General features: G+C 37.3%; 1 protein-coding gene across 1 annotated transcript in view; it reads right to left on the bottom strand.

Moving 5' to 3' along the window:
* DLC1 (DLC1 Rho GTPase activating protein) overlaps window positions 1–26,726 on the bottom strand; it is a 380,636-nt gene that overhangs the window by 193,402 nt on the left and 160,508 nt on the right. Inside the window, exon 4 of the mRNA XM_058525106.1 lies at window positions 1,745–1,778. Coding sequence (XP_058381089.1) covers window positions 1,745–1,778 — 34 coding nt within the window. The remainder of the gene's footprint in view (window positions 1–1,744; window positions 1,779–26,726) is intronic.

Raw genomic sequence — 26,726 nt, 5'->3', positions numbered from 1 at the left:
TTATATTTATATTCTCTGTTTAATTAGTCCTTTGTTTTAATAAAAATATCTTTAAAATGATACTTCATAAAAATATCTTTTAAAATTTGATAAAATGAAGTGCTTTTCCCTATCAAACTGCAGTCATTTAAGCGGCAGAGGGAAAAGAAAACTCTTGGCCTCTCCATTCCCTGAAACAATGGCATTTCCATTCCTTCTTCCCCTTTCCCACCAGTCATGATTTGCATCCAAGTTTCTCCTTGGAGTCTGAAAGAATTTGCTGATATTCTAATAAGATGACAACTTTGCTCTGTTATATACTTTATATAAATTGCAGGTAATCTTGGAAATTACAGAAAATGTCACAAGCCAAGATAAAGCACGACTTTGGCTAAATTTCTTTGTCTTTGAGATGCAAATGCTTGCTTAACCATTTATTTCTTGCCTTAACTAGATAGCTAACACAATCTAATTAAGATATTAGAGCTCTGGAACTGTAATTTGAATTTGTTTAGTATTTACTATTAATCCATGTAATACCACTGCATTGTTAAATTGAGCAGTTTTTCTCTTGAACTGATGCATGATGCCAATTCAATACTTTCCTTCTATTCTGAAAAGTTACCTCTCAGCATATGAGAGCGAAGCAACCAGACACAGCCTAACACGAGAGAAAAGTTTAGCTCATGGAAGGATATAAACTATGAAAACTTTTGTGTGAAAACTATCTAGCAGCAAAAATAAAACCACTGAACTAGAAAGAGATCATCCTCAGTATAAATATCATATCAGACAAACTCTAATGCTTTTGTGTAAAGTCATTTGGAGTCGTGACATCTTTTAGATGATACTCTAAACTTTTAATACGGATCTTAAAAATCACAAATGTCTAAGAACTAAATGACGTGCCTCAAGTTTGGTAGTGTACTTTTTAAAAAAATTTTTTTTTTAAATTTATTTATTTTTCCCCCAAAGCCCCAGTAGATAGTTGTATGTCATAGCTGCACATCCTTCTAGTTGCTGTGTGTGGGACGCGGCCTCAGCATGGCTGGAGAAGCGGTGCATTGGTGCACGCCCGGTAGTGTACTTTTAATCTGATTTTTAAAAAGTATTATTATTACACAGAAAACATAAGACAAAATTGAAGATGATCAATAGATTTTTAAAAAGCATATGATCCCACTAATTCAAGTCTAATGTTTTCATATTTCCATGTTTTTCTTCAGTTTTTATCTATTTTTCCACAATACTGTTAAATAGTTATAATCATAGCACAGAGCATAGAAACATATTATGATATTTTCTTCAATACACTTATTCATATTGCTTTACACTTACATTTTTGATAGTATAGCATCAGCTTTAAACAAGTACACTTTTTTCCATGACTACTAAATAAGCTACTTAAGATTAAGAAATAAATCTTGATAATTATTAACAACTTATTTCCAAAGACCATTCTCCAGTACGTTGAACACCACCTAATTCTTTTCCTCAAGAAAAAAGTTGTGGTTGCAGTTACAACTTGTAGTAAGGCTACAAGAAGCACACATCTTATTCTAACACAATGTTATGTTATATTAGAAAATTACATTTTTTTCCTTACATTTTGAGCAAAACAAACTTATTTTTCAGGAGCTCAACAATAACCGCCCAGAGACTGATGAGATTTATACATTTTAGATATTTCATGAAACGTCTACATACCGATGGAATTTTACTCTAAAATAGATAGGAAGGAAAACACAACCAAATGTCAACTTACCAGCCTTTTCCTTCTCTGAAATACCTGGAACAGTCTGAAAAAGAAAACAAAAGCCACAAAATTGTGGTATTATTAGAAAGAAACGTAACATTATTAGGAATAAAACGAAGTACCATAAACGGAGCAAAAATTAAATAGAATCTGACAATAGAAAGATGATAGAGCAGAGAATCTGAATGGACATTTTTCCAAGAAAAACATTCAAATGCCAAACAGGCACATGAAAAGGTGCTCAACATCGATAATCATCAGGGAAATGCAAATCAAAACCACAATGAGAGATCACCTCACACTTGTTAGAATGGCTATCATCAAAAAGACAAGAGAGAACAAGCGCTGGTGAGGATGTGGAGAAAAGGGAACCCTAGTGCACTGTTGGTGGGAAGGTAATTGGTGCAGCCACTGTGGAAAATAGTATGGAGGTTCCGTAAAAAATTAAAAATAGAATTACCATGTGATCCAGCAATCTCGCTTTTGGGTATAGAGTGTCCAAAGGAAATGAAAAGGGATATCAAAGAGATGTCTGCACTCCCATGTTCATTGCAGCATTATTTGCGATAGACAAGATATGGTAACAGCCTAAATATCTATCAACGAATGAATGGTAAGGATGATGTGGTATATATATATATAATGGAATATTATTCAGGCCTGAGAAAGAAGGAATTCCTGCCATTTGCAATAACACGGACATTGAGGGCATTATGCTAAGTGAAATAAGCCAGACAGAGAAAGACAAATACTGCATGCTATCATTTATATGTGGAACCTAAAAAATAAAAAATAAAAGAAACTCATAGAATCAGAGAGTAGAAAAGTGTTTGCCAGGGGCTGGGGGGTGGGGGAAATAAGGAGAGGTTGGTAAAAGGGTACAAACTTTCAGCTATAAGATGGATAAGGTCTGAGGATCTAATGTAATCATGGTGACTATGATTGATAACACCATATTGTATAATTGATGTTTGCTAAGAGAGAACTTAAATGTTCTCACCAAAAAAAAAAAAAAAAGATAAACATGAGGTGATGAATGCGTTATTAACTAGATGGTGGGAATCCTTTCACAATGTGTGTGTATATCAAGTCACCACAGTGTATGCTTTAAATATCTTACAAATTTATTTGTCAATTATATCTCAATAAAGCTCAAAAGAAAAACAAAGAAAAATGAGACTTGTGGAACTGTCAGGAAAGATACTAGATCTAGCCCTGTCCCTTCTAGGCTCAGATTCCTCCTTTATACAATGGAGTTAATCACATCTGCTTCACAGGGTTGCTGCAAGTACGACTGTAGTAGCCTCTATAAAGCCTATGAGGTCCTCAGAAAAGGTAGCCGCTCTTACTATTTGTTACTGTGGGCATTGGGCCAATGGGTCAATTTACTGATGTGAGAGGTTTAGAAGTTCAATTCCCAACAAGAACGACCCTTCAGTCTCATTGTTTAAAAAATAGAATGCAGAATGAGATGTTTTCAGAAGACTTTAAAGTATCAATGTCTAATTCTACTCTTTGTGGATGCTCTAAAACAAATTAAAGAAGTTGAACTTCTGGTTCCCATTCACCTCAGTTATTCACGTATAAAATACAGTTAGCACTAAGGGCTTAACTTGTACCGGAAGCCTTTTATAAATCTATCTGGGGGTATATAAACCTATGTGGGGTAGGAACCCCAGAACCATTGACCACACAAGATGTCTACAAGTGATGTCTTTCCCCTTCTTCAGGGCACAAAGTCCTCAGAATTGGGGTAAGTAGGCTCAAATGAGTAATTTTGTTGCAAGTGTGTGTGTGTGTGTGTGTGTGTGTGTGTGTGTAAGAGAGAGAGAGAGAGAGAGAGAGGAAGGCTCAAGTGTACCTCTCTTGTAGATCAGTCTAAGGAAATAGCATCAATCTTCATTTTCAGAAATATCAAACATCAAGACACCTACATCTTTGTGAGATATTGATTATGTCCTGCTGAGATCCTCATCTTTGGAATTTACTGGATTTGGAGATTGATGCAATTTTTCAAATAAGGGAAAAATCTTTCTATGGATAAAAAATAGAGCGGGTTTTTGTTTTGGCAAGATTGATCTATAGTGAAAGTATATTTTGACTTAATCTTGATCTACATTTAATTGTTCACTTCTTGTTCTCTAGGTGTGAACGCTGACTCTGCAACCTGGCAAAGACGCAGCCATGAAGAGAAAGGGGATTAAATGGCAGAGTTTCCACTCAGAGACCAGGAATATCAAAGTGGTTGCGTAGGCTTCAATCATCTTCCTTAGTATCCTTTAATTTATAGTAGAGACATCTGAATATTCCTTCTCTTTAAGAGGAATTTCTCTGATTTTATACTCCAGAAAAGCTGTTTCCTCCCTTTACAAGAAAGTTATCTTGCAGTTTGGGTGATGTTTGTTTATTCTTAATGTGTCTTTTTTGGGAAAGGATTTAAAAATGGAATTAAATCCCTACTATGTGTTATATTTTAAGCCTAGTCCCAGGATTTCCCCCCTGACTGGAGATCAGGGATTTAAATTAATTTTTTTCTTTTGTGACAAGCAAATAAACAAACAACACAACAAAACAGAAGTTCCTTCATTGACAAGATTATAAAGGTTGGTGATAGGCAATTAAAGGATGTTCACGGAGAAAGTTCCTCGGTACAAGAATAGCTAACACTTACCAGGTTCTTAGTATGTACAAGGTACAGGTTTAAGTTTTTACCTGCATAAACTCACTCAATCCTTAGGACAAGCCCATGGAGTCCTGGAAAGTAAAGTAACTTTTGCGAGGTCACAGTCGGGAATGGAAGCCAGGACAAAACCACTGACATGCAGGCCTTGGAGATCACTAACACTAATTTCAAAATACTAATCACAATATTTTCAAATGAAGGAGAAAAAGGTTGGAGAGGTCCTATGATAAGACATTGACTTAGATCACAGAATATCTGTACAAGACATTTAGAAATTATCTACATAAGCTCTCTCTTCTTATAGCTAAAGCATTTAAGACAAATTGAATGTCTTGCCCCAAAACACAATTGACAGTGACACGCATTTTCCATATCTTATTCGATTACAAAGTGTGTAACACAGTATGTATAAGTAAATATTTAATAAAAATGTTAATCAGTGAGTTGCACTATGAAGCAAATATATTTTAGCCTTCGTATAGCCAAAGCCAACACTTCACGTAGCCAACGCCAATTACTTTAGAATCTCACCACGTTCTGCAGGATTCTTTAAGCTACCAAGGCTCATTTCCATTAAACAAACTGCAACGGCCATAGTAAATTGTGGAGAAAGGAAAGGCAAATTCCAATGTACCCAGAATTTTATAACTTCTCTTTTAAAGTAAAACCACACAGTAATGACAGCTGGATATCCCTCAGTTGATTTCTCTCTGAATTTGAGGGAGAATTGTCTCTTTAGAAAATGGCTTATGAATAAATTGATTAAATTTGTGAAATTTCCCAAGGATGAAAGGTATTAGATTTAAAAAATGCTGACACTTGGTTTTCAATTAATTAAAGCTGTTTGTTGATTCTTAATTACAAGCCTAAGTACAAAAACCCTTAGCAAAGTTCTCTTCATAGTGGGATTCACAATCCAATTGAAGAAGATGCATGAAAAGACAAAGAACAGTTTCATGCAGTGGATGCTAAATGGCAATGATTGGCACCATCACTTGTGTGACATTAAAAGGAGTAGGAAGATTGTAGATAATTAAGGCTCCCCAGATGCAAATGGAATGGTTTTCTTGGGCACCAAACCCTTGGGAAGGAGGCACTGGTCAGGAGATTCTTCTTGCCCTTGACTTCTGAGAAGAGGAATGGCTAGATTTGGGTCAATGTCCTGAGGTTCCATAGTATTAAATCTGTTCCTGGTCTTGGAGAAAAACATTCCATGCAAGCTGGCTATATAGTCTAGTACAGAGTAGGTGTTCAGCAAATGTTTGTAGAATTAAAATACCAAATGCATATTTATATATACAGTTTAAACAACATGTATGACTTGCTTATGAGAAAGCTCCCATAAAAAGCATATTTTGAATTCATTAGGGGTTTTTGTTAATAGCTGCCATGTGTTTCATTTGAACTGTATCTTAGGAAGTGATTTAACATTTCTGGCAATAAAACAATTAAATAGGATTTTCCTGCTGGCCATATGGGTTCGCTGTAACTTCATATTTTCTTCTCGTTTCTCAATGGAACACAGACAGGGAAGTCTGATAATAATTTCCAAATGAGAGAAAAAAATCATTCATAGTCTTTTGTTATTCTTCTCTGTGATATTCAAATTATAGAATAACAACCTTTTCAATGGCTGTACTGACATGTAAAGATTTTCACTGAACTTGATCTGTTAAGGTGTTTTACAATTGAATTTTTAAAAAACCATTAAGGAGAAAGCATTTTAGCAAAAGGGAAGGAAACAATTTGCTTACTCTTAATGAGGTCTTTTAAAGCTGTGTGTGGGAACTTAGACTGTGCATGTGTCTGTGTTTTTGGATGTGAAACACGGTAGAGGAAATGCTGATTTAGACATGTCTTGCGGAAATGTTGTAGACATATATTGATGCTTTTGGTCTGCTGCTAGGATGGCTTTCTGTGCTTACAGGAGGACTTCAGTTGGACACCTTTTAGGAAGTTACACCAACTACACAGAAGCTGCTAACATACATAGTAACATAAGTAATAGATGTCATATCTGAATCCATTTTAGTACAATGACAATTGAAACATTGTAATTGATCCAATTTCTTCTTGATGACTAGGTGAAAATGGAGTATGATTTTTTCTTTTTAATACGTTATTGTTAACAATATGCATGTCCCTCAATTATTAATAAATTATTTCCCTCTTGTTTTTTTGGAATTGGGACCATAGAATACTACCATAAAGGAAGGCCCTTTGAAAGCGACTCCCTGCAAAAAATGGACAGCTATGATAGACTGGAAGATTCTATTCACAGTTTTCATGAAGGGATCTTTTTTGTCCTGCAGTAAACAGCAAAGCACTACCATTTATTTTGCGCTTTTTGTTTTGCATGTTATCAAATATTAGAGATGCTCACACAAAAACGTCTGGAATATTGTTTTGTTCTATAAGAATTTCCTCCGTTTGCCTTTTTAAAAATGGCAAAAATCAGTGGTAATTTATTCCATTCCCTTAAAAATATTCACTTTTGTTTCCACAGAGAAATTTCAAAATGAGTAACTGTGTCCTTAGAAATTGCAGGAAAACATCCCTCAGTGATGGAACAGCCTCTGTCTCAGATGAGGGCACAAGAGCCCATTGTGGGCACCATGGGCAACAGGAAGGGTTTGAGGATTCACGTTTTTGGGGAAGATACGAAAGAAAAGGAGATACATTGGAAAAGGGGTTTGTTTCCATTTCTTTATTTAAAGACCCTTTGAAATCACTCCAGTCTGTGATATTGTCCCGTCACTGATTTCTGTTTGCTTTCATTTGAACAAAGGAGTTCATTGAAAAGCTGTGTCTGCTTGGCAATATGATATTATCTATTTTGGTTTACAAAGTATTGCTCTAGCTTTGACAGTCATAGCTCTTTCATTGAAAATACAGGCTCTTCTTGGTGATGGGAACTTGGATATCAAGTCGGGTTTCCCAAACTATAGTATTTCGAATACCACCTTTACTATTTTTACTACATATATGTATCACTCATAAATTATTTAATAATTTTTAAATATCAAATTTAAATAAATTTCCTTTTTGACTTAATTTGTTTTAAATGATAAAAATAAAATGCATGAATTTATGTGTGAATTTTTGTTATATTATTCATAATACACATTAAAATAAGTAACTACTAAAATTTAACAAGTTTGTCTCTGTATTAGCTGATGTACACCAGTAATCTACGTAACCATACTTTGGGAAACCCTGTTCTAGTACTTTCTCTGTCATTTTGTCTATGAGGTTGTGGAGATCCAGAGAGATTAAGTGACTTGCCTGATGTTACAGAGCTTTAGTTGGCCAAATGGGGATAAGACTAGAATCTGGGTGTTAGAGCGCTGTCTGCTACACCACTATTCACAACACTGATGAAGTCGAAAGGTCATCAGGCTTTATCCTTCTTAGTGTTCATGATTCCAATTTAACTTAGTTTCTCAACCTCATAATGGAAGATAATGGAAATTCAGAGAAAGAGATAATGTGCTGGTATGAGGACTGTCTTCAAGGTACACATATATGCAATCAAAGTGAAATAAACATGTGCATAATTAGCTAAGAAATGTCATTCATGTTGTGTATCCTTGTTAGTTCCAAAAAGAATTTGACATGTCTTATTTGAGATAAAATCTGTCAGCCATATTGAGGAACTTTTTTTTTTTTTGCCAAGATTGCTGACTGTAACAATTGTCTTTATAGGCTTGCAGACTGAAATCTTGGCTTCATCTATATTCTACCGTGTAGAAATTTGGGGTCTCAGCTCAAAAGGTAAGCATTTGAACAAAGATAAAGTTTATTGTTGAGAAATGTTTTGGGACTGGCCCCGTGGGTAGCAGTTAAGTGCGTGTGCTCCGCTACTGGCGGCCGGGTTCAGATCCCGGCCAGGCACCAATGCACCGCTTGTCAGGCCATGCTGTGGTGGCATCCCATATAAAGTAGAGGAAGATGGGCATGGATATTAGCCCAGGGCCAGTCTTCCTCAGCAAAAAGAGGAGGATTGGCATGTATGTTAGCTCAGGGCTGACCTTCCTCACACACACACAAAAAATGGTTTGGTGCTGATCACAGGCTCATCTGTGGTCCACCTCTGAGCGGAGGTGGGATGATCCTATACTAAATAAGAATGTAAGCTGGCCTTCTGACCTTCAAAAATCTTTTTCCTTTTTCAAAACACTGGCATTTACTGTATTTAATGCTGATACCTCTCTCTTCAACAAACTCTGCAGAATATCTCCCTCCATGCTTACTTCAGATAGCTAATTATTGATTTTAAGGCTGTCCAGCTCCTGACAAAACTCTGCTCAAGGCCATTTTTATTTGGAAATATGGTTCAAGAGAAAAACTAATTATTCTAAGTTTAAAAATATTCTTTCTTCAGCAAGCTAGATAAACAGAAAAATTCATTGCTGGCCCACATTGACTTAACTCTTCCAGCATTTATTGAAGTTCTTAATCATAACGCTTCTGTATCTCCAATAAATCCACTGTTGAAGATATTATTCATGACACAACTCCATATCCTTTCAATACATTTCCATGTTGTAAATTCCTTTTTCAGAGCTAAAAAGAAAGAGCTATCAAGGGGGTCCGGGTGCAGACATACACTTCATGTCAGAATTTAACAAATCATGTCTCCCTCCTCAACTTTGTTATGAAAGTTAAGTGCTAAATGTAATGTTTAATTGGAGCAACCATAATATCACTTTACCCTTTACATAGCTTTATATAACTTTGAAATTTTATTAATTCTCTTTTATTTGTGTCTTTTGCTGTAAGTTGCTTTATCTTGGTAAATATGTGAGATTTATATTTTAAAACATTATCTGATTTTTATGCTCAACCTTGTAATTCTGGAAAAAGTATTGTTGCTGAAGTACCTGAATATGTTCACAAATTTCACTAGAAAAATTGCATTATTTCTTCCTTCTTGGATATTTTAATATATAAATATTAAAATTGCGAGTTCTTCAAAAGTATTCTTTTATTGTTTGGTATGATGACTTGCATATGGTAGCCATTTAGAAATACTGACTGATTATTCAAGGTAGTGTTGGATTTTTTTAAAAGTCTGGTTTATGAAAGTTCACAATTAAGGAGCACCACAGACATGTACTTATTTTCTTTCTTTCTTTATTTTTTTTATTGCTGAGGAAGATTCACCCTGAGCGAATAAAAAATATCATCTGTGCCAGTCTTCCTCTACTTTGTATGTGGGTCACTGCCACAGCATGGCTGACAAGTGGTGTAGGTCTGTGCCCAGGATCTGAAGCTGAGAACCCTGGCCGCCGAAGCGGATCACCCTGAATTTTAACCACTATGCCATGGGGCCAGCCCCTAGACCTTATTTTCAATAAAGATGATACTCAAGACAGGTGACTTATTCAGAGAGCAATTGACTCAGAATGGCTGTTTATTCTTCTTGGATGGTGTTAACCAACAATTCATCTGCCCTTTAATGTTAAACTTACGCCAATCCATTCTTCCTAGTATCTCTCCTAATGGATTTTGTCATTGTGTCCATGACCTCATTTTTCTAGCCTGAGTCATGGTTTTTTGCTGGCATGCAACCCTCTTTCTCACTGTATCTGATGAGCATTACAAAGGCAATTGTCCCTGCTGAAGTTGTTACTATACCACTGTTTTCCTCAAAGTGCTTTAATGATTATTTTCACTCTTCCTGGGATGCTCAGCCATTAGTAATGTGCTCTGAGACCCTCATGCTTTTGGGCCAGTTCTAGTTAATCAGTTAACAGACACATGTTAAGTATCCACTATATGCACAGTCTTTTACTTGATGCTGTGGTACCACTAAAAGAAATAGAAGATATGCTGTCAAAAATAAGTAATCTCATTGTGAATTCAAGACTGAAGACTGAAACAGAAAATTAGAGTTGGATATAAACAAGTAGTAGGTTCTTTGCTGCCAATAATTAGCTCTGTGACCTTTCGCAAGTTACTAGAACTCTCTGAGCTCAGTTTCCTCATCTATTAAAAAAGGATAGAAATAATACCTACATCTCAGGGCTATTTGTGAAATGCTGCACAAAAGGGGATTATCACAGTTCTTGTCCCAGAGCTCCCTGAGTGTAAACTACTCCTATTGTTGGATTTGTTATTATAGTATAAAAAAGTAACTATATATTTATCCCAAGGTAATGCAAAGAAACATAGGTTGTCTGTCTCTCTCTCTTCTTCCTTCTGTCAGATTAACTTATTTCCTCATGCTCATTCATCTTTTATTTATTTTGAACTATTTGTAATTATTTTCTGTGTTATTTTGTAAAAATGTTTCTTCTTTTTTTGTCAACTGTTTCCCTTAAAGCCCATTTAGGAGGCTACTAGCCTCAGCCCTCACCTTTAGTTTAGAGCCTGTCACTGTGACTGGGTGGTCTATTCTTTGCCCTCTTAGATGTAAACAAGTGTCACTATTCTTCTTAGGTCCTTACACAGAGGAATGGGCTCCCAGTTCTGTGCATCCTGGAGCAGCAGGGTCTGAGGCATATGTGGAAGTGATCCCTGTACCAGAAGATGAGGAACATTTATCTTCTGCACTTGTGGGGCCTTTGGGTGACCTCTGAACTGTAAGGGATACCTGGGGCCACCACTCACATTTAACCAAAACTCTTAATGGGATTTAACACTTACTGAATCTCCCCAAGCTAAAATGAATTCCATATGATCCAGAAATTACTGGAGATACATATATATATGTATGTAAATAATATTGGCCAATAGACTTGGATAAAAGTACAGAGGTAAAGTATTTGTTAATGGTTTAACACAGAATTGCACAGAATATCTAGCTTATAAACAAAATAACTTGCAATATGAATTTATTTGTCTTGTGTATTTTCACTTAGTCTCTTAGAAGGCTGAGAGAGAAGGCATTTCACTCATAGTGACCTTGACCAGGTTAATTACTTCCAGTTACATTTAAATATGACTTAGATTTATATTAATAATTCAATGCCTGCATCACTAAAAATTTATTAATATTCTCACAGTTTCATAACTTCCAACTTAAAAACCTTTGGCAGAACGAGGCTTCTGGTAGAGACTCAAAGCAAGTACCACTCAGTCAGAACTGCAAGAGATACAGATGAAAACTCCTTAGATGATAAACATAAATCCTTTATGACAAACTATAACCTTGTCCACTGAATTGGAATTTACTCTTATCAAATATTACTTCATGTAAGTGGGCTCTTGGCTGGGGCCCAGAAACATTTTTGTTACAGGGCAAGAGATATTCATTGTAGTGGGGCTCACCAACTAATTTGATTTGAAATATGTATCTTATGTCTTCTGTAAGCCACAATGCCTATTTACACCAGCTTCTACTGTACCTGAAAGTAAAAGCTTTCAAATGTTCCACAGCTCTAATGAAGCTTATCGCTTCTGATCTGAGAGTGGACAGAACCTAGTATATGTGATTGGGAACTAAGGAAGAAATTTGGAGTGGCCGAGGACTAATAGAAACTGATAAAAATAAATCACAGGGGCTTTTTAAAATAAAGATGCTTATCAGATAATTACCAAATGTTTGATGCTTTTGAAGTTGTAAATTTTATGAACATTGAGATATTTTAAAATGTTCTGCTTTTTGAGGATGGAGACACAGGCAGAAGAGATATCGGTTACCATTTCTGAGGTACGCGCCTGACTCAATCCATAAAATCTAAGAGGTGTCTATGTGTGAGGAAGAAAGATGGGTTAATTTAGAGATGAATCTGATGTTTGGGCCTTTTGATTGCCTCTCTTGATAGCACGATAAGTATTCTAAGGCCTCTCTCCCCAAACGCAAGGTCATGGAGCCCAACCCAATTTCTTTTACCATGGTAGTGACTTGGACGCCCTTCTTTGTGGTTTAGTTTCCCTTTGCCCCTCCACAGTTCCTTTCTACCCTGGCCGCTGTGCAGGAAAGCTGATCTAGATAGGAAGAGGGGGGCCATATGCTCTGGATGGGAAGGGGGGCCATATGCTCTGGTTTGCCTGGGATAATCCTGGTTTACCTGGGCCTCTTGGTCAGTTTAGCATTTGTCTCAGAATGTTCATTTTTCAAAAGACAGACTTTTATTTTTTAGAGCAGTTTTAGGTTCACAGAAACTTGAGGAAGATACAGAGATTTCCCATATACCCTCTGCCCCCACACATGCATAGCCTCCCCCATTATCAGCAGCCCTCACCAGAGTGGTACATTTGTTACAATTGATGAACCTGCATTAACACATTATATCACCCAAAGTCCGTCGATTACATTAGGGTTCACTCTTGGTGGTGTACATTCTATGGGTTTGGACAAATGTATAATGACATGTATCCACTATTATAGATCATACAGAATAGTTTCACTGCCCTAAAAATCCTCTGTGCCCTGCCTATTCATTCTTCCCTCCCCCAATCCCTGGCAACCACTAATCTTTTTACTGTTTCTATAGTTTTGCCTTTTCCAGGATGTCATATAGTTGGAATCATACAGTATGTAGTCTTTTCAGATTGGCTTCTTTCACTTAGTAATATACATTTAAGTTTCCTCCATGTCTTTTTGTCGCTTGTCGCTTTTTAGCACTGAATAATATTCCATTGTCTGGATGTACCACAGTTTGTTTATCCATTCACCTACTGAAGGACATCTTGGTTGCTTCCAGTTTTGGCAATTATAAATAAAGCTGCTAAAAATATCTATGTGCAGGTTTTTGTGTGGACATAAGTTTCCAGCTCCTTTAGGTAAATACCAACGAGTGTGATTGCTGGGTTACATGGTAGGGGGATGTTGAGTGTTGGAATGTTCATTTTTCGATGACATAAAATTATGAATAGTTGTATTACTATAAGTTGGGTGGGTTTGCCTTTCCAGCTTCTATAGTCTTGTCCGGTATTGTGTGAGATGCATGTGCAGAGAACAAAGTTCTGACTTCACTATATGGTTACATCTGAAAGATGACTAGTGGTAAACAGTCTTTCCCTGACCCTTTCCAGATGTAATCTAATAAACACCTCCCTTTCAAGAACATGCAGGTCGCTCACTGGTTTTAACAAACTGCACTCAGACACAAGTGGCTTGGGACAGCTAATTCCTGATTTCAGGTGGTGAGGGAAGTATCTGATACTGCTGCCCTTCCAATCACTTGGTGTAGCAGCCACTTGTGCTCTGGTGACTGCTGCAGCCTGTAGGATATGCAGTCTGATGGGGTAGGAGGAAAACGTGAGTCAGGTGCCTGTGAAATATGCGTATATGGGGACAACAGAGGTGGAGCAGTTTTGCCATAGAGTGTATCGGGTGGTAGGGGCTTTCTTGCTACAGCAGTTTTGTCATTTATTGTATAGCATAAACATCTACATCGGTTATGTTTCTTTGCTTGCGGTAATTACAGTTAATTTTAACATCTCCTTTAACTCTCAAAAGCGTCCCACTTTGGATCTTAGCTTGTATGGGAACGCTTTATACAGATTCCATCAACAGCGTCCCATGCCCTCTGGCTTCCAGGTAGATTGAGTCTATAGGGAGCCACAGTAGGAGATATATGGGTGTCATATTCTGATTTATAATAAGAAACATATATTTGATCTTCCATCCCATTTCTGGCACAGAGCTCCTAAAACCCTTGGAATTTCCTAAGTTATGAGAGTGATAAAGGAGTCTTTTGTTAAATTAATAAGGTGACTTTTGGATCTCACCTAAGGACGTGGGCTGGTTGCCAGGGGAACTAACCATGTGATTGGAGGAATGGAACTTTCAGTCCCCTCCCCCCGACACACACATCTGGGGAGCGGAAAGGGGCTGGAGATCAAGTTAAATCGCCAGTGGCCAATAATTTAATCAATCATGCCTATGTAATGAAGCCTCCATAAAACCCCAGAAGGATGGGTGTCAGATACCTTTTGGATCCGTGAACATGTGCAGATTTGGGGAGAGTGGCATGCTTGGAGGGGGCATGGAAGTTCTGTCCCTTTTCCATGCCCTATGCATCTCTTCTATCTGGCTGTTCCTGAGTTATTTCCTTTTATAATAAACCAGTAATCTAGTGAGTAAAATGTTTCACAGCTCGAGTGCTGTGAGCCTCTCTAGCAAACTAATTGAATCCAAGGAGGAGGTCGTTGGAACCTCCAGTCTATAACCTGTTGGTCAGAAGCAAAGGTTATAACTTGGGCTTGCCACTGGCATCTGAAGTGGGGACAAGGGGGCAGTCTTGTGTGACTGAGCCCTTAACTTGTGGAATCTGAGGCTATCTCCAGGGAGACAGTGTCAGAATCCAGGGAAATTGTAGGACACCCAGCTGGTGTCTGGAGGATTGCTTGGTGGTATGGAGGAAACCCTGTTCCACATTGGAAATTGGTTCCAGAACCCCTTTAAAGGGGGAAGGAGTGTTTATTGCCCTGGGTCCTACCTGGCATAGTTGCCTTGAACTGGTTGTATCCTTTTACCCAAGGTCATTGCTCTTCTCCAGGCAGCTGACTTTGTAGACTCTTTCCCTCTGGGTTCTGTTAACTGCTTCTTTCTCTTTAGGGCCTTGGGGTAAACACAGCTCAGTTGTAACTAAGCCCCCCTGGTTACTGTGCTAACATTGTGTTTTTCCTGCCCCACACATTTGTAAATAGTCCCTTTGTAACAAATCCTTCCCCATATAATCCTATGTTAAATGTGCTTTCTATTTCCTATTGGAGCCTTGATTGGTATATCTCTATTCCATTCTTTCTTCTATGAGTGTGTGTGGAAATTCCATTTCTCTTGCTGCCCCCGTCTCTCTGTGTCGAAGGTTATATAAGGCATAGATTATAATAAGTGAAAAATTCATCAGAACTACTGAAGTACCTTTAAAGTCCATCTTACACCCAGAAAATTGCATTTCAAAATGAGGAGTTTTGTTGGTGAATCCTGAGCCTTCTGTGAGATAAAATTTGTGATACTGACACATTTTCAACTTATGCTAATGGTAAAAACATTAGAATCATTGAGTATAACGAAGATTAAGTAATAATATTAGAAGTTAGCCACATTTTTGTTTATAAACATAGATGGAAGAATAATTAACTAGCAAATATGAAACCAATAGTGTCCAGATTGAATTGCTTCAATACTAATTTTCTACAGAAAACTTGTTAAATATACTTGCACATTACCCATAAAAGTAAAGACATTGTAGACATGACATGGTTCACTGAAATTTACATATAACATTAGAAGTTAGATAAAATTTTGACTTCATCGTTAACTAAATATTTTACAAAATATACTTTCGAGAAATATTTATCAAAGGCTGAGTAGAAGACAGGAGATGGAGAGAGAAGGCAATAATTTAGAGTTTTAGGAGAAAAGACAGGGATGAAATGACTGTGTTCAGCACTCTTTTGACCAATATCACTAAGGAACTAACGCTCACATCTATCCCGGGCTGTGTATAGTGGCAGGAGGAATATGGCCGGGTGAGGAGGGCCCAGATTAAAGAGCTAGGAGACGCAAGCAGGGAGAGAGAGTACAGAAGAAAGGAGAGAAGTTTGAATCAGGACCATTAAAAGGCCTGCATTTACAAGGTCAGGCAGAAGTTGAAGAGAATGAAAAAGAGGGTTGAGAAAGGAAAGTCAGAGAGATAAGCTGTGGTCAAGAGGCAAATTATAGTAGAGGGGTCAGTATTTTGTGAATAACTGGATGAAATGATGGTAAAATGCTTCAATGATGTGGGAAATAGGCAACACTTATTAAGAGGTGACACCGAGCGCTTACTTATTGCCAGGTACTCTTCTAAGCACTTGGCACATATTAACTAATATAATATTAATAACTGCCCTATGAAGGGGGTACTGTCACTATTCTATTTTATGTGCAAGGAAACCAAGTCCCATAGAGACAAAGTAACTTACTTGTCCAAGGTCTCAGAATTTATGAATGGTCAAATCAAGAATCGAACCCAGGATTTTAACCCAGATTAGGTCTATGTTATTAACTTCTACTCCACACAGCTTCTCTTAGACCGACTTATTCCTTTTCCTGTAAATACCCTATACCACATAGATAGCAATAGGAAAAAAAAAAAAAAGAAAGTTAGAAGCCAAAGATATTGGTATTTTTTTAATTACTGGGAAACAAAAACCTAACAGGAATGTGGGCTTAAAGGAGTAATTGAACACTGATCATCCTTGAGATGACTAAGGGGTGGGAACCACGAATTTTAAAGGAGCAGGAACACAAAGGAAGCTCTGGCACATTTTCCTTTTCTACGTGTCTGGTCCTGGGCTGGCTGACCCTTCCCCCTCTTCCTTCTCAATCAGACATTGCTGGCTATGAGTTCGCTTATCGGAGTGAAAGGAGAAATCACTTAAATTTTATGACCGCACTAGAAAATGTGTATACACTTTCACGAGACAGATTGAATGCTGTGCAGTTTAGCCTCGTGTAATGTCTCTCGTCCAAAAAAACACAACTGAGTGCAGCTCACTCAGAGCAGGGCGCTGACAAGCAGCGCTTCAAATGGAGCGAGGCTTTGCAGATCTGGAGTTTTTCATCAATCAGCAGTGATGCTAAAAGGCCGATTTATACCTATAATGAGTGTACCTTTCAACAAGCTCAAAAATAATTGGTTTAGTGGCTGTTTCATTTATGGAGCTGTTTATGATTACAAGCATATCGACAAAATAACAAACAACCCCCAAAAGTGAAAGTAATGTAGGAAGCATGTAATAGGCACCTGACCCTAAAGAGTAACTGCATTATAATTGAGACCCCATTCTCCCCACACTGGCAAAGAATGCTTGCAGAACATCATGTCTTCCACACTTGTCTGGTTCCCCCAACCCACTCCCTTCAGTAGCCTCCACTAACCACTGTTTAATTCTGTGATTTTATTATTAGAGTTGACAAAAAGCTGGTTTGGGATTTAAATGATGCAATTGGCACTATGTCTACTGATTTCTAGTTCTAAATATCAACAAGATGCTGCTTTATTATCTGAAACCTCTTCCTGGTCTCCATTTAGAATATTTGCCCTCATTGTGACTTCTGCTATCCATGAAATGGGTTGAAAACTTGCCCTATCAATTCTTCACTTTGAGTACTTAGGCTCCTCTTGGGGTAACTGTAATCTTTGTATTGGGTGCAACCTCATCCAATTATCTATTTTCTGTAACTAACAAAAGAAAATATTTGGTGGCACGTTTTAAAATGAAAATATGAAAATAATACCATTTTTTCCTCTTTTGGGGATTGCAATATAGCAGGATCCCGAACTCACAAAACTGATATCATCCCAGTTACTTAACATGCAAAATCTAGTACTAGGAAAGAATAATACATTTTAAAAATATTTAGGTTTATTAATCTATGTGCTAAACAGTCAGTAAGGAACTAGAGACTATAAAGCGATTCCAGAGCAAGATACCTAAGCAGATTGGTGCATTTTAGTAGCAAAGAGGATTTTCCATCTGTAATGAGGCTGTTTCCTCTTTCCAGTTAGCCACTATCTTTTCTATAGGAAGTTAACCATTATATGACCCCTGAGTCATGAGGATAATTCCTCCAGTTCTCAGGGACACTGGAGGGTTTTCTGATATTTCTATCTTTTTTTAAATAGGAAACAAACATACTTTTAAAATTTGCTATTTGCAGGCTCTTCTGACAATGATTCACATCAAACCCACATGGCCCAGATGAAGGAGGTGACCTACTTTTAAGTGTCTTTTATAGGCATTCAGCACATGTGCTACATTCTCTGGTAAGCCTATTTTTAATTCCCACAACTCTTTTCTTTAGTATTTGGGTCAAAATTCCATTAACAAATGGTACTTTTCCACGTATTCTCCACTTCAGGAAACTTGAGTACTAAAAAATTAAAGATTTATTGAAGTAGGTCTGAAAAGTATTTCTATTCAAATGCATTATTTACATTGGAGTTTTGAACATGTATTTTTTTCAAGCACTATAGTAAATTTTCCTTTATAATGAGCAAAATTCTGAATAGAAAATAAATCAAAATTGCTTTTATTAAATGGTTAATTTGTTAATCAAAACATTTAACATATTATCTACTGGCTATTTTAACTGGTACTCACTGTTGTTGAATGCCCTTGACCATTTTGGCTTTGAAAGACAGCCATGTGTCAGATCTAGTCTTGTAGCCTCAAGAAGGTTAGTTAAAAACCTTAGATCACAGTTTTCTTAGTTATAAAGTTTTAGCCTATCTTTAAAGTTCCAAATTTTAAATAATTCTTAGTTTTGCGCTGAAATGTCTGAGTTTCTCTTGGAATGTCTGTCAGCAAAAAACTTAGCCAAACTGAAACCATATGAGTTCTAGGAAGTAATGTTTCTTTACTGCATAGACATGACGTTACCCACAGAGTTTACTGTGACGGTTTTAATATATGTCCACAAATTCTTTGACACTCCTCCCTTTAAAAGGTAGAGCCTCATTCCCCTCCTTAACAGAGTATGGCAGAAGTGACACTGTGTGACGTCTCACATTGTGTCATAAAAGGTATTGCAGCTTCCTCGTTGCTCTCTCTTTTGGATGGTTTGCATTGGGATAAGCTGGCTCCAATGTCATGAGGACACTTAAGTCACCCTACGTGGTCCACATGGGAAGGAACTGAGGCCTCTTGCCAACAGTCATGTGAGTCAGCCATATTGGAAACAGACCCTCCAGGCCTAGTCATGCCTTCAGAAATCTTGACAACCTCATGAGAGATGCTAAGCTAGAACTACCCAACTAAGCTGCCCCTGAATTTCTGACCCACAGAAACTGTGTGAAATTATAAACGTTCATTGTTATTTTAAGTTACTAAATTTTGGGGGTAATTTGTCACACAGCAATAAATAATTGATACATTTACCTATATATTTAAATAAGGACCTTTGAATAACTTTTGTACACATTTACAAAACTATAACTAAACTAAAATTCATCTTATTTCCCACGGAACTAATTTTTTAAAGCTCCTTTAAAGGACTGTTTCCTGTTCAAAATCATTAATTTACCCCTAATATAAAGAATCACAAATTTCCCCTGCTACAATTAAATAGCATCTTCTTTTTTTTTCTTTTTCTTTTTTTGTGTGAGGAAGATTGGCCCTGAGCTAATATCTGCCAATCCTCCTCTTTTTGCTGAGGAAGACCGGCCCTGGGCTAACATCCATGCCCATCTTCCTCCACTCTACATGGGATGCCGCCACAACATAGCTCGACAAGTGGTGCGTCCGTGTGCACCCAGGATCCGTCCGAACTGCGAACCCCGGGACGCCGCAGCGGAGCACATGCACTTAACTGCTTGCGCCACCGGGCTGGCCCCTAAATAGCATTTTCTTTTGTGGCAGACCCAATGGAAATAGGTCGAAGGCTGGCCTCTGTTCTTTATTATTATTCTCTTTCATCATCCTTTACAGTCAAGCATTCTGCTTGAATTGAGGGTCATCATTTATTAATTTATATTTTGAGCTCCCCTGTACATTTTAAGTCAAAATAGGAACTATATATGCATAATAAAAATTTATTTCTACTGTTAAGAAACTTAGACTTTTCGACAAAGAGTAATGTGAGCATACACAGTCATGTGGTCTTCATGCCATATTGACACATACACAGAGATAAGGTAATGCTGCAAAATGAATACCTTATTGCTATTGAGTATTTATATATACAGTACATTATTTAATCCTCACAGTAATCCTATGAGGCATAAAATAAGCATTTCATCAGTTGGTGGTATTATTTCTTTTGAAAATAAATATTTTTCTGTTTATAAGCGTATTTTAAAGGCTTTGAAAATATAGCAAGATACCCTAGTCCGGTGTTAGTGTAAATTGATCCAGCAAACTGGCTTATGAATTATGTGAGATAGTTAATGTATCTCTATGCATCCAATTTCATGGCTTAATTAGAGCCTGTCAAGAGGTGCCACTGAGCACAGTAGGGACAAGTCTGTTACTTGAGAACAGTTAATACAGAGTCTGACAAACCAGCCTGGATTTTCTTTTTTTTTTGAGTCTCACATCAGAGAGAGATCTGGCCCCAATTCTTAAATTTTTGCTGTTGTTGTTATTCTCTCTCAAATGTGCTAACAAGGGGACTCTCCAGAAACACCATAGAAAGCAAAGTGAAGATTTTTAGTAGCTCATATTATTGAAGAACATGTAGAAGACATATCTCTAGGGCAATTCCTTACAAGCGACTTTAAAATGAGCTCTAACTTTATCAATAGGATACAGCTGTCTTTTTCTTTTCTGTGTTAATCTGCGTAAGCCCTTAGCTTCCCAACCAAATTCAAACCACATACTTTTACTTATGAAATGAAAAATGGAAGTTTTCTTTTCAGATTAGAATCTTATTGCACATCAAGCTATTGTAATCTTTACTAAACTTGAAAATTTGAAATTTAAACCAACCAAAATGCACTGACAATTGTGTTTTCCTTAATAAATCTCAAAGGTGTCATGTTGTTTGTGTGTGTGGCATGTATGTATATTTTTAAGGCAATGATTAGAGTATCAAATAGTCTTTTGACCATACTTCGGTGATGCTGTGTAAAGATTATCCAACATAAGGTAATCCAAGGACTTGTTTGACTTTAAACACGAAATGATTTAGTTTCTTGAAATCATACAGACATATAAATGAACTACATATAAAACAGACATAACAAAGCTACTGGGAGAGAGGATCAAAATGGAGAAGTTTTTTTTTTTTAGAATCCTATAACTTATGGCAATTATTTCATAAAACAACGGGAAAAAAACGACATGAAAAGAGAAATCTCAGAAGTTGGTCAGTCTTGAGTTTTTGCTTGGATAGTTTGTTTAGAGCCCTGAAAGGAAGTAGCAGTGACACTAATGAGCTTTTGGCTTTCAGACCAAACCCAGTCCCTTGAGGAGACTGTTGGAGTATTTCACGTATGGCAAGAAGGGATAACGCGATATATAGAAAAAATTCTTTTCTTGCTTCCAATAGTCATACTAAATTGCACAATACTTCCACAACACTTCTCAAACACTTAACATGTTCTGGGACAATCATTTTATACGTAAACAGAGAAAAATCTCATAAGGCCATAAATGTTGCTCTGCTACATAAAAGGAGGTTGACGAGTGGGTGGTTTCTGAGGCCTGATCATAAGGTAGAGAGATAAATGAAGCAGACTGTCAGTGAACAATCCCCAGTAAGTAATTAGTCTTTCATGTGAAGACAAACAGTTGCTGGACTATTTTGGAAAATGCTAGAGAGATTTAAGAATTCATAGAAAAAGAACTTTTGGCACTATCACAGATGAAGATCAAGACTAAATATTCTCAGGGAAAAGTGGACACTAAGGGAAAAGATTGTTTTCTTGCATCACATTTTAAAACATGCAGTGGTTTATATTTATTTCACGTTAAAGTAAGAAAACGGCTCTATCAACCACTCACTCAATATACTAAAGACTTGCTATTGCAAGGCAATGAGGAGGATATTAAAACTTATGAAGTACAATTCCTAGACACAGTGTACTTGAGATCTAAGAGGGAGAAAAAGACATCCACATGCAAATTTCACTAATGATTTCAGAGAGAAACTGAGAGGTGATGTTTGACGGTAAGAGGGTCCTTCTTTTTATTTAAGGAAGTCTTGCACTTAGTTCAATGAGTATTAGCTGTCCTCTACCTAGAGTTTGGGATGTGATGTAGTAGACCACACAAAGGATCACAAAAAAAGTACACACAATTGTGTATATAATCTTGCCACTCACAACTCAAGAGCCACCTACTATTTTCCCCACCCTAACTGGAGCCAACTTGTTAAGATGGACAAGCAACGCTGGCCCCCAATATCTTTCCTCCACTAAGCCCATGGAAAGAGCCTGACAAATCAGGTTTGTCTAAGTAATAAACAGGGTAAAACTGGGACCTAGGGGCATTCTCATCTCGGATTAGCTGGGTCAGTGGTTCTCAAATGTAGTCTGCATTAGAATCTCCTGCTGGGCCCTGCTCCCAGAGTTTTCAGGTTCATAGGACTAGAGTGGGGCTCTAGAATTCACATTTTCTTTGTTTCCAGGTGATGCCACTGCTGCTGCTCTGGGGAGCCTCATAGACGAGGCCTCGCAGTATGAGAGTGTGACACAGGGAGGGAGTGGGCCTGGGCCTGGACACCAGTATCTAACAGCCAAGTCAAGAAGGGGCCAGCAGAGCAAACCGACCAGGACCAGTGAGAAAGGAAAGAGAAAAACCAGAAGTGTGATGTCATAGAAGCTGAAAGAAGCAGCATTTTTGAAATGAGAAGGGCAGTCTGGAGACGAGAGTGGTGCTAAGATCACGATGAGATGAGATGGAAGATGGGATCGTTTGATCTAGCAACATGGAAATCGAGGAAGTTGCTGAAAAAATCAGCAAGGCTAGATGTGGAAACCTGGTGGAGATGGGAAGCTGGATCAGAGCAAGTTGAAGAGTGAATAGGAGGGGAGGAAGCAAAGACATTTATTTACTGAATCGTTGATCCAGACACTGATTTATCCAATTCTTTTGTAAACAAATATTATGTGAGAGAAAACTCAGCCCTGGAGAAAAGATGAAGAATCAGGTTCCTGCCTTGGAGTGGCTCCTTACAGTCTAGGTTGGGAGTCAAGAGAACACCTTCACCTTTTTTCCTCTCCTCAGACTTGCCTCAAACAACTCCAGATTTTCTGGAGTTGTGACTATCTGCCTGTCTCACAGAGCTTCTCAATTTTTTCATGTCAAGACACACACACAAAATGATAGTATTGGTAGAGATTATTGGGTTGACTAAAAGGGCTACTCAAGGCTGGAGCTGTGTCCTAGAAAAACACATCCGTGTCCTTGGCTCCAGCCTGTATGAGAAATAGAATCCTAGTCATCCCCAGACTGTTCAATCTGTCATCACCTCAGCCGAGGTCTGGTCAGTTCTATTCACATCTAGCCTCTTCCCACCAAAACTATAGTTCGAGGGGCCTAGAGGAAAGACTTCCAGAAATAATGATTTTTCTACTGAATTTTGGGGTGGCCTGGCTTTTGGGTATTTTTTGACCCCTCATATGTTTTATGATTAGGAAATATTACCACTACTAATGTAGAATTTATCTGATATATTATTATTTAAAATCTTTTGAAATATTCTTATTGTATATTTATAATGTCATGTCTTATTTCTCCAACTGAACTCTAAGACTCTTCAGGACTGAAGCTATGAACACATTTTCTTTCTTTTTATCCTGCCTATGCCAGTGCAGTATCTTTCATGTCGTAAGTAATACTTATTGATTGACACATACAAAGGTGTGCGAAGTCCACATTTGATGCTCAGGGTTTGTTTGTAGTACGAGAGAAAGGAATATTGCTTTATTATCTAATGTTTAAAATCAACACTGATTTTTGCCTTTGGCTGCTAGACTCATCTGATACTAAAAGAACCCAGAAAAATCTGACCGATGTGGAGCTGTAGCAGACTATGTACACATAACTTTTTGTATTGATTATTAGATATTTAACTCAATACTCGTGAACTTTTGACTGAACACAAAGGTCTACCTTACTAAAATAGGGTTGGGTCTGGGCCTTCTTTTCCATGCTACCCTCTCTTAGTAGAAAATTGCATATTCTGTGAGCTCTGAGCAAACAAATATAGGTAATAGTTTTGAGGCCAACACATTTAAACCTATCACCAGCTACCTTTCTCCATGTCTCCTTTGCCAACAGAGATCTTCCTGTTGGGTGGCCATGATGCTTCTGTGTCATGTTTCCAGGCGCCAGATCCTGGGTGTGCGACACCACGTGGGGAGAGGGGGTGAGGTGACTGTCTAGTCAATGGTTAGGATTACAAACGTCTGTCTTTCCTCACGACTCGCCTTTTTATTTTTGTTTTGTTTGCTGGTTTAACTTTTCTCGAGACTCTCTGTGGCAAAACCGGCAGAAAATAACTATTTAGAATGACTTTCCTCACAAGTAGAGCGTCATGAGCATAATAATAGGTCAGCCTTCTTGGTAGGGTTTCCTCCCTCTGAAAAATGTTTACACACTTGACATTAGGTTAAAATGAACAACATGGGTAGATATGGAAAGGAAAAAAGATAAAGCAAAGAAGATTCCCCCAAAATCTTAAAATAAGCCTCAAGAATTCACGAGCCAGTAGGAGCAAAGCTCACTCGTTTATGACTTGGTCGGAGCCAGGTTTCTCTGGTCACAGACGTTTTGGCGGTTTCCTGGCTTCTATTATACCAGCTTCCTAGTAAATAGGTTCTCACATTGGTATTCTGGAAAATTCTGTGGATTGATGGTTTGTAAATAAGCCCAACCTTTTAATTTTATTATTTATTATTTTTTTAACTTTTAATTTTTATTATTTTATAAGTTCCAAATTGGCCACCTTGGTTTTTCTACTGCAGTTTCCTCTCCATCAATGTGATCATGGATCCCACAGTAACACGGGGGGCTTACAGAAATGCCAAGTAAGGGCAATGCCTCTGGCATCCCACATCTTCGGTCCTGGCAAACACATGTATGCTTTAGGTCTCAGCTTAAAGTATTTATAAACAACAGAAGATAACCCAAGTGGCACTTACTTCTCTGAATTGACCCTAATTCTGAAGCATAATTTTTAGCAAAAGTGACTTTTACTGCAATACAAAAGTAATTCCTTCTCTGAACAATCAAACTGAGGCCTTGTAAGTGAGGATTACCTTGTCAAAAAGATACTTTCTTTGCTTTGTATGTGGAAAATAACGATGGGTAGGAGAAACTGTGGTTTTTCTCCTAGGTGGCAATTCCAGTCTGTAGAATTCTTTTTTGCCTGGAGATTTGAGGCTATGAAGCCATGTTCCTGTTGTATAAAGAACAAATTCTGAGCCTAATAGTATTTTAATAAGTCTGGCTCAGTAAAAGGTAATGCTTCAAAGAAGACTGAGAGTAAAGAATGTCCAAATTGAGGACCTGCTGTTATGAGGATACATACTGTTTTGTTAAAACAGCTATTGTGATGGAGGATCCAGAAGGGAAGAGAAATTAGTATGTCTGATTTTGTCACATAGCTGGATTCTGTTCACTACAGAATGTCTTCAAATTTAAAATGTTTATGTTCTAATTTAGAAATGAGGCAGATAGAAACATCAAAAACGAAATCCCCAAAACCAACAGAAAGAACCATATATGAACACTAAAACTCAGGATATTCCAGTTTCTATTTAAAAATACAATCTATTTTTTGAAATTTCTAAGTTTTCAGAAGCATAAATATTTTTACATACCAAAAAGAGTAAAATATTGATATTGGCATCCAGTCAGGCCTTGCTCCTTGTTTTAAGTGGCTTTAATATTATCCTTTCCATGCTTTCTTCATTTTTGCTAGGCTGTTCCTTGACATAACACGTGGAGAATGTGACCACAGGACAATGCGTGTACCTTCTAAGGATGAAGGTTCAAACTATGGTAGGTTGACTTCAGCCTCCATAAAACAGCACCAAAATTTTTTTTAAACCAATGAATTAGTTTCAGCATTTTTAATGACCTCTAAATCACACATAGTAAAACCTTGATTGTCCAGAATATTTTGGACATGGAACATAAATTGCATTTTTTCCTTAATGCTGCTTTAAATTTTAAAAGGAAAAAGTTTATTTCAACCACTGTTGAAAATCGTTATAAAGTGGCTTAGGACATTTTCCTGCCTTAGCAAATAAAGCATAATGAACACAATGCAATCTTTCTTTAAAGGCTGTGGTTCCTGCAGTGCCTCCAGCTTCTAATTGTCTGAGCTACACACCCCACCCTCTAGTTTCAAGAAGTACATGTGAGGGTCAGAGAGCAGGCAGAGTACACACAGCATACCCTGGAAGCTACATCTTCTTGGGTTTGCCTTTTCCCTGAGAAGTAAATTATAGGTTACTTGATTAACCCATCAATTAACCCAGGTTAATTGATATTTTAGAGAATTAAGATAGTTTATTTAGAACGATATATTTAAATATGATGTTTTCTGAACTACACTAAGTCTCTACTGAAATGGATGGATAAGAGCGATTCCGTGATTCTAGAATCTGCTGTCCACAAGTTTACCAAAATGATATCTCTGTTTATCCTCCCTGAAGGCAGAGGAATGGATTAAATCACCTCTGTGGAATTTCTACAGCACTGTGATTCTAGAAAAGTTATTTGATATCTATAAAAGTTATTTAAGTAAAATAACTAACTGAATTTAATCGTTTAAAAAAAGATTATGGTGTTTTTCATCTAGCACTTATCACTATTTCATATATAATTTTTAAAGTGATTTTTTTGTCTGTCTTATTATTAAATGCATGAAAAATTCTTGAAAAATATCCTTTCCCTACCTATATTACA

This window comes from Diceros bicornis, chromosome 29 (assembly GCF_020826845.1).
Source record: "Diceros bicornis minor isolate mBicDic1 chromosome 29, mDicBic1.mat.cur, whole genome shotgun sequence".
Lineage (NCBI taxonomy): Eukaryota > Metazoa > Chordata > Mammalia > Perissodactyla > Rhinocerotidae > Diceros > Diceros bicornis.
This window is presented reverse-complemented; position numbering and strand designations above follow the sequence as displayed.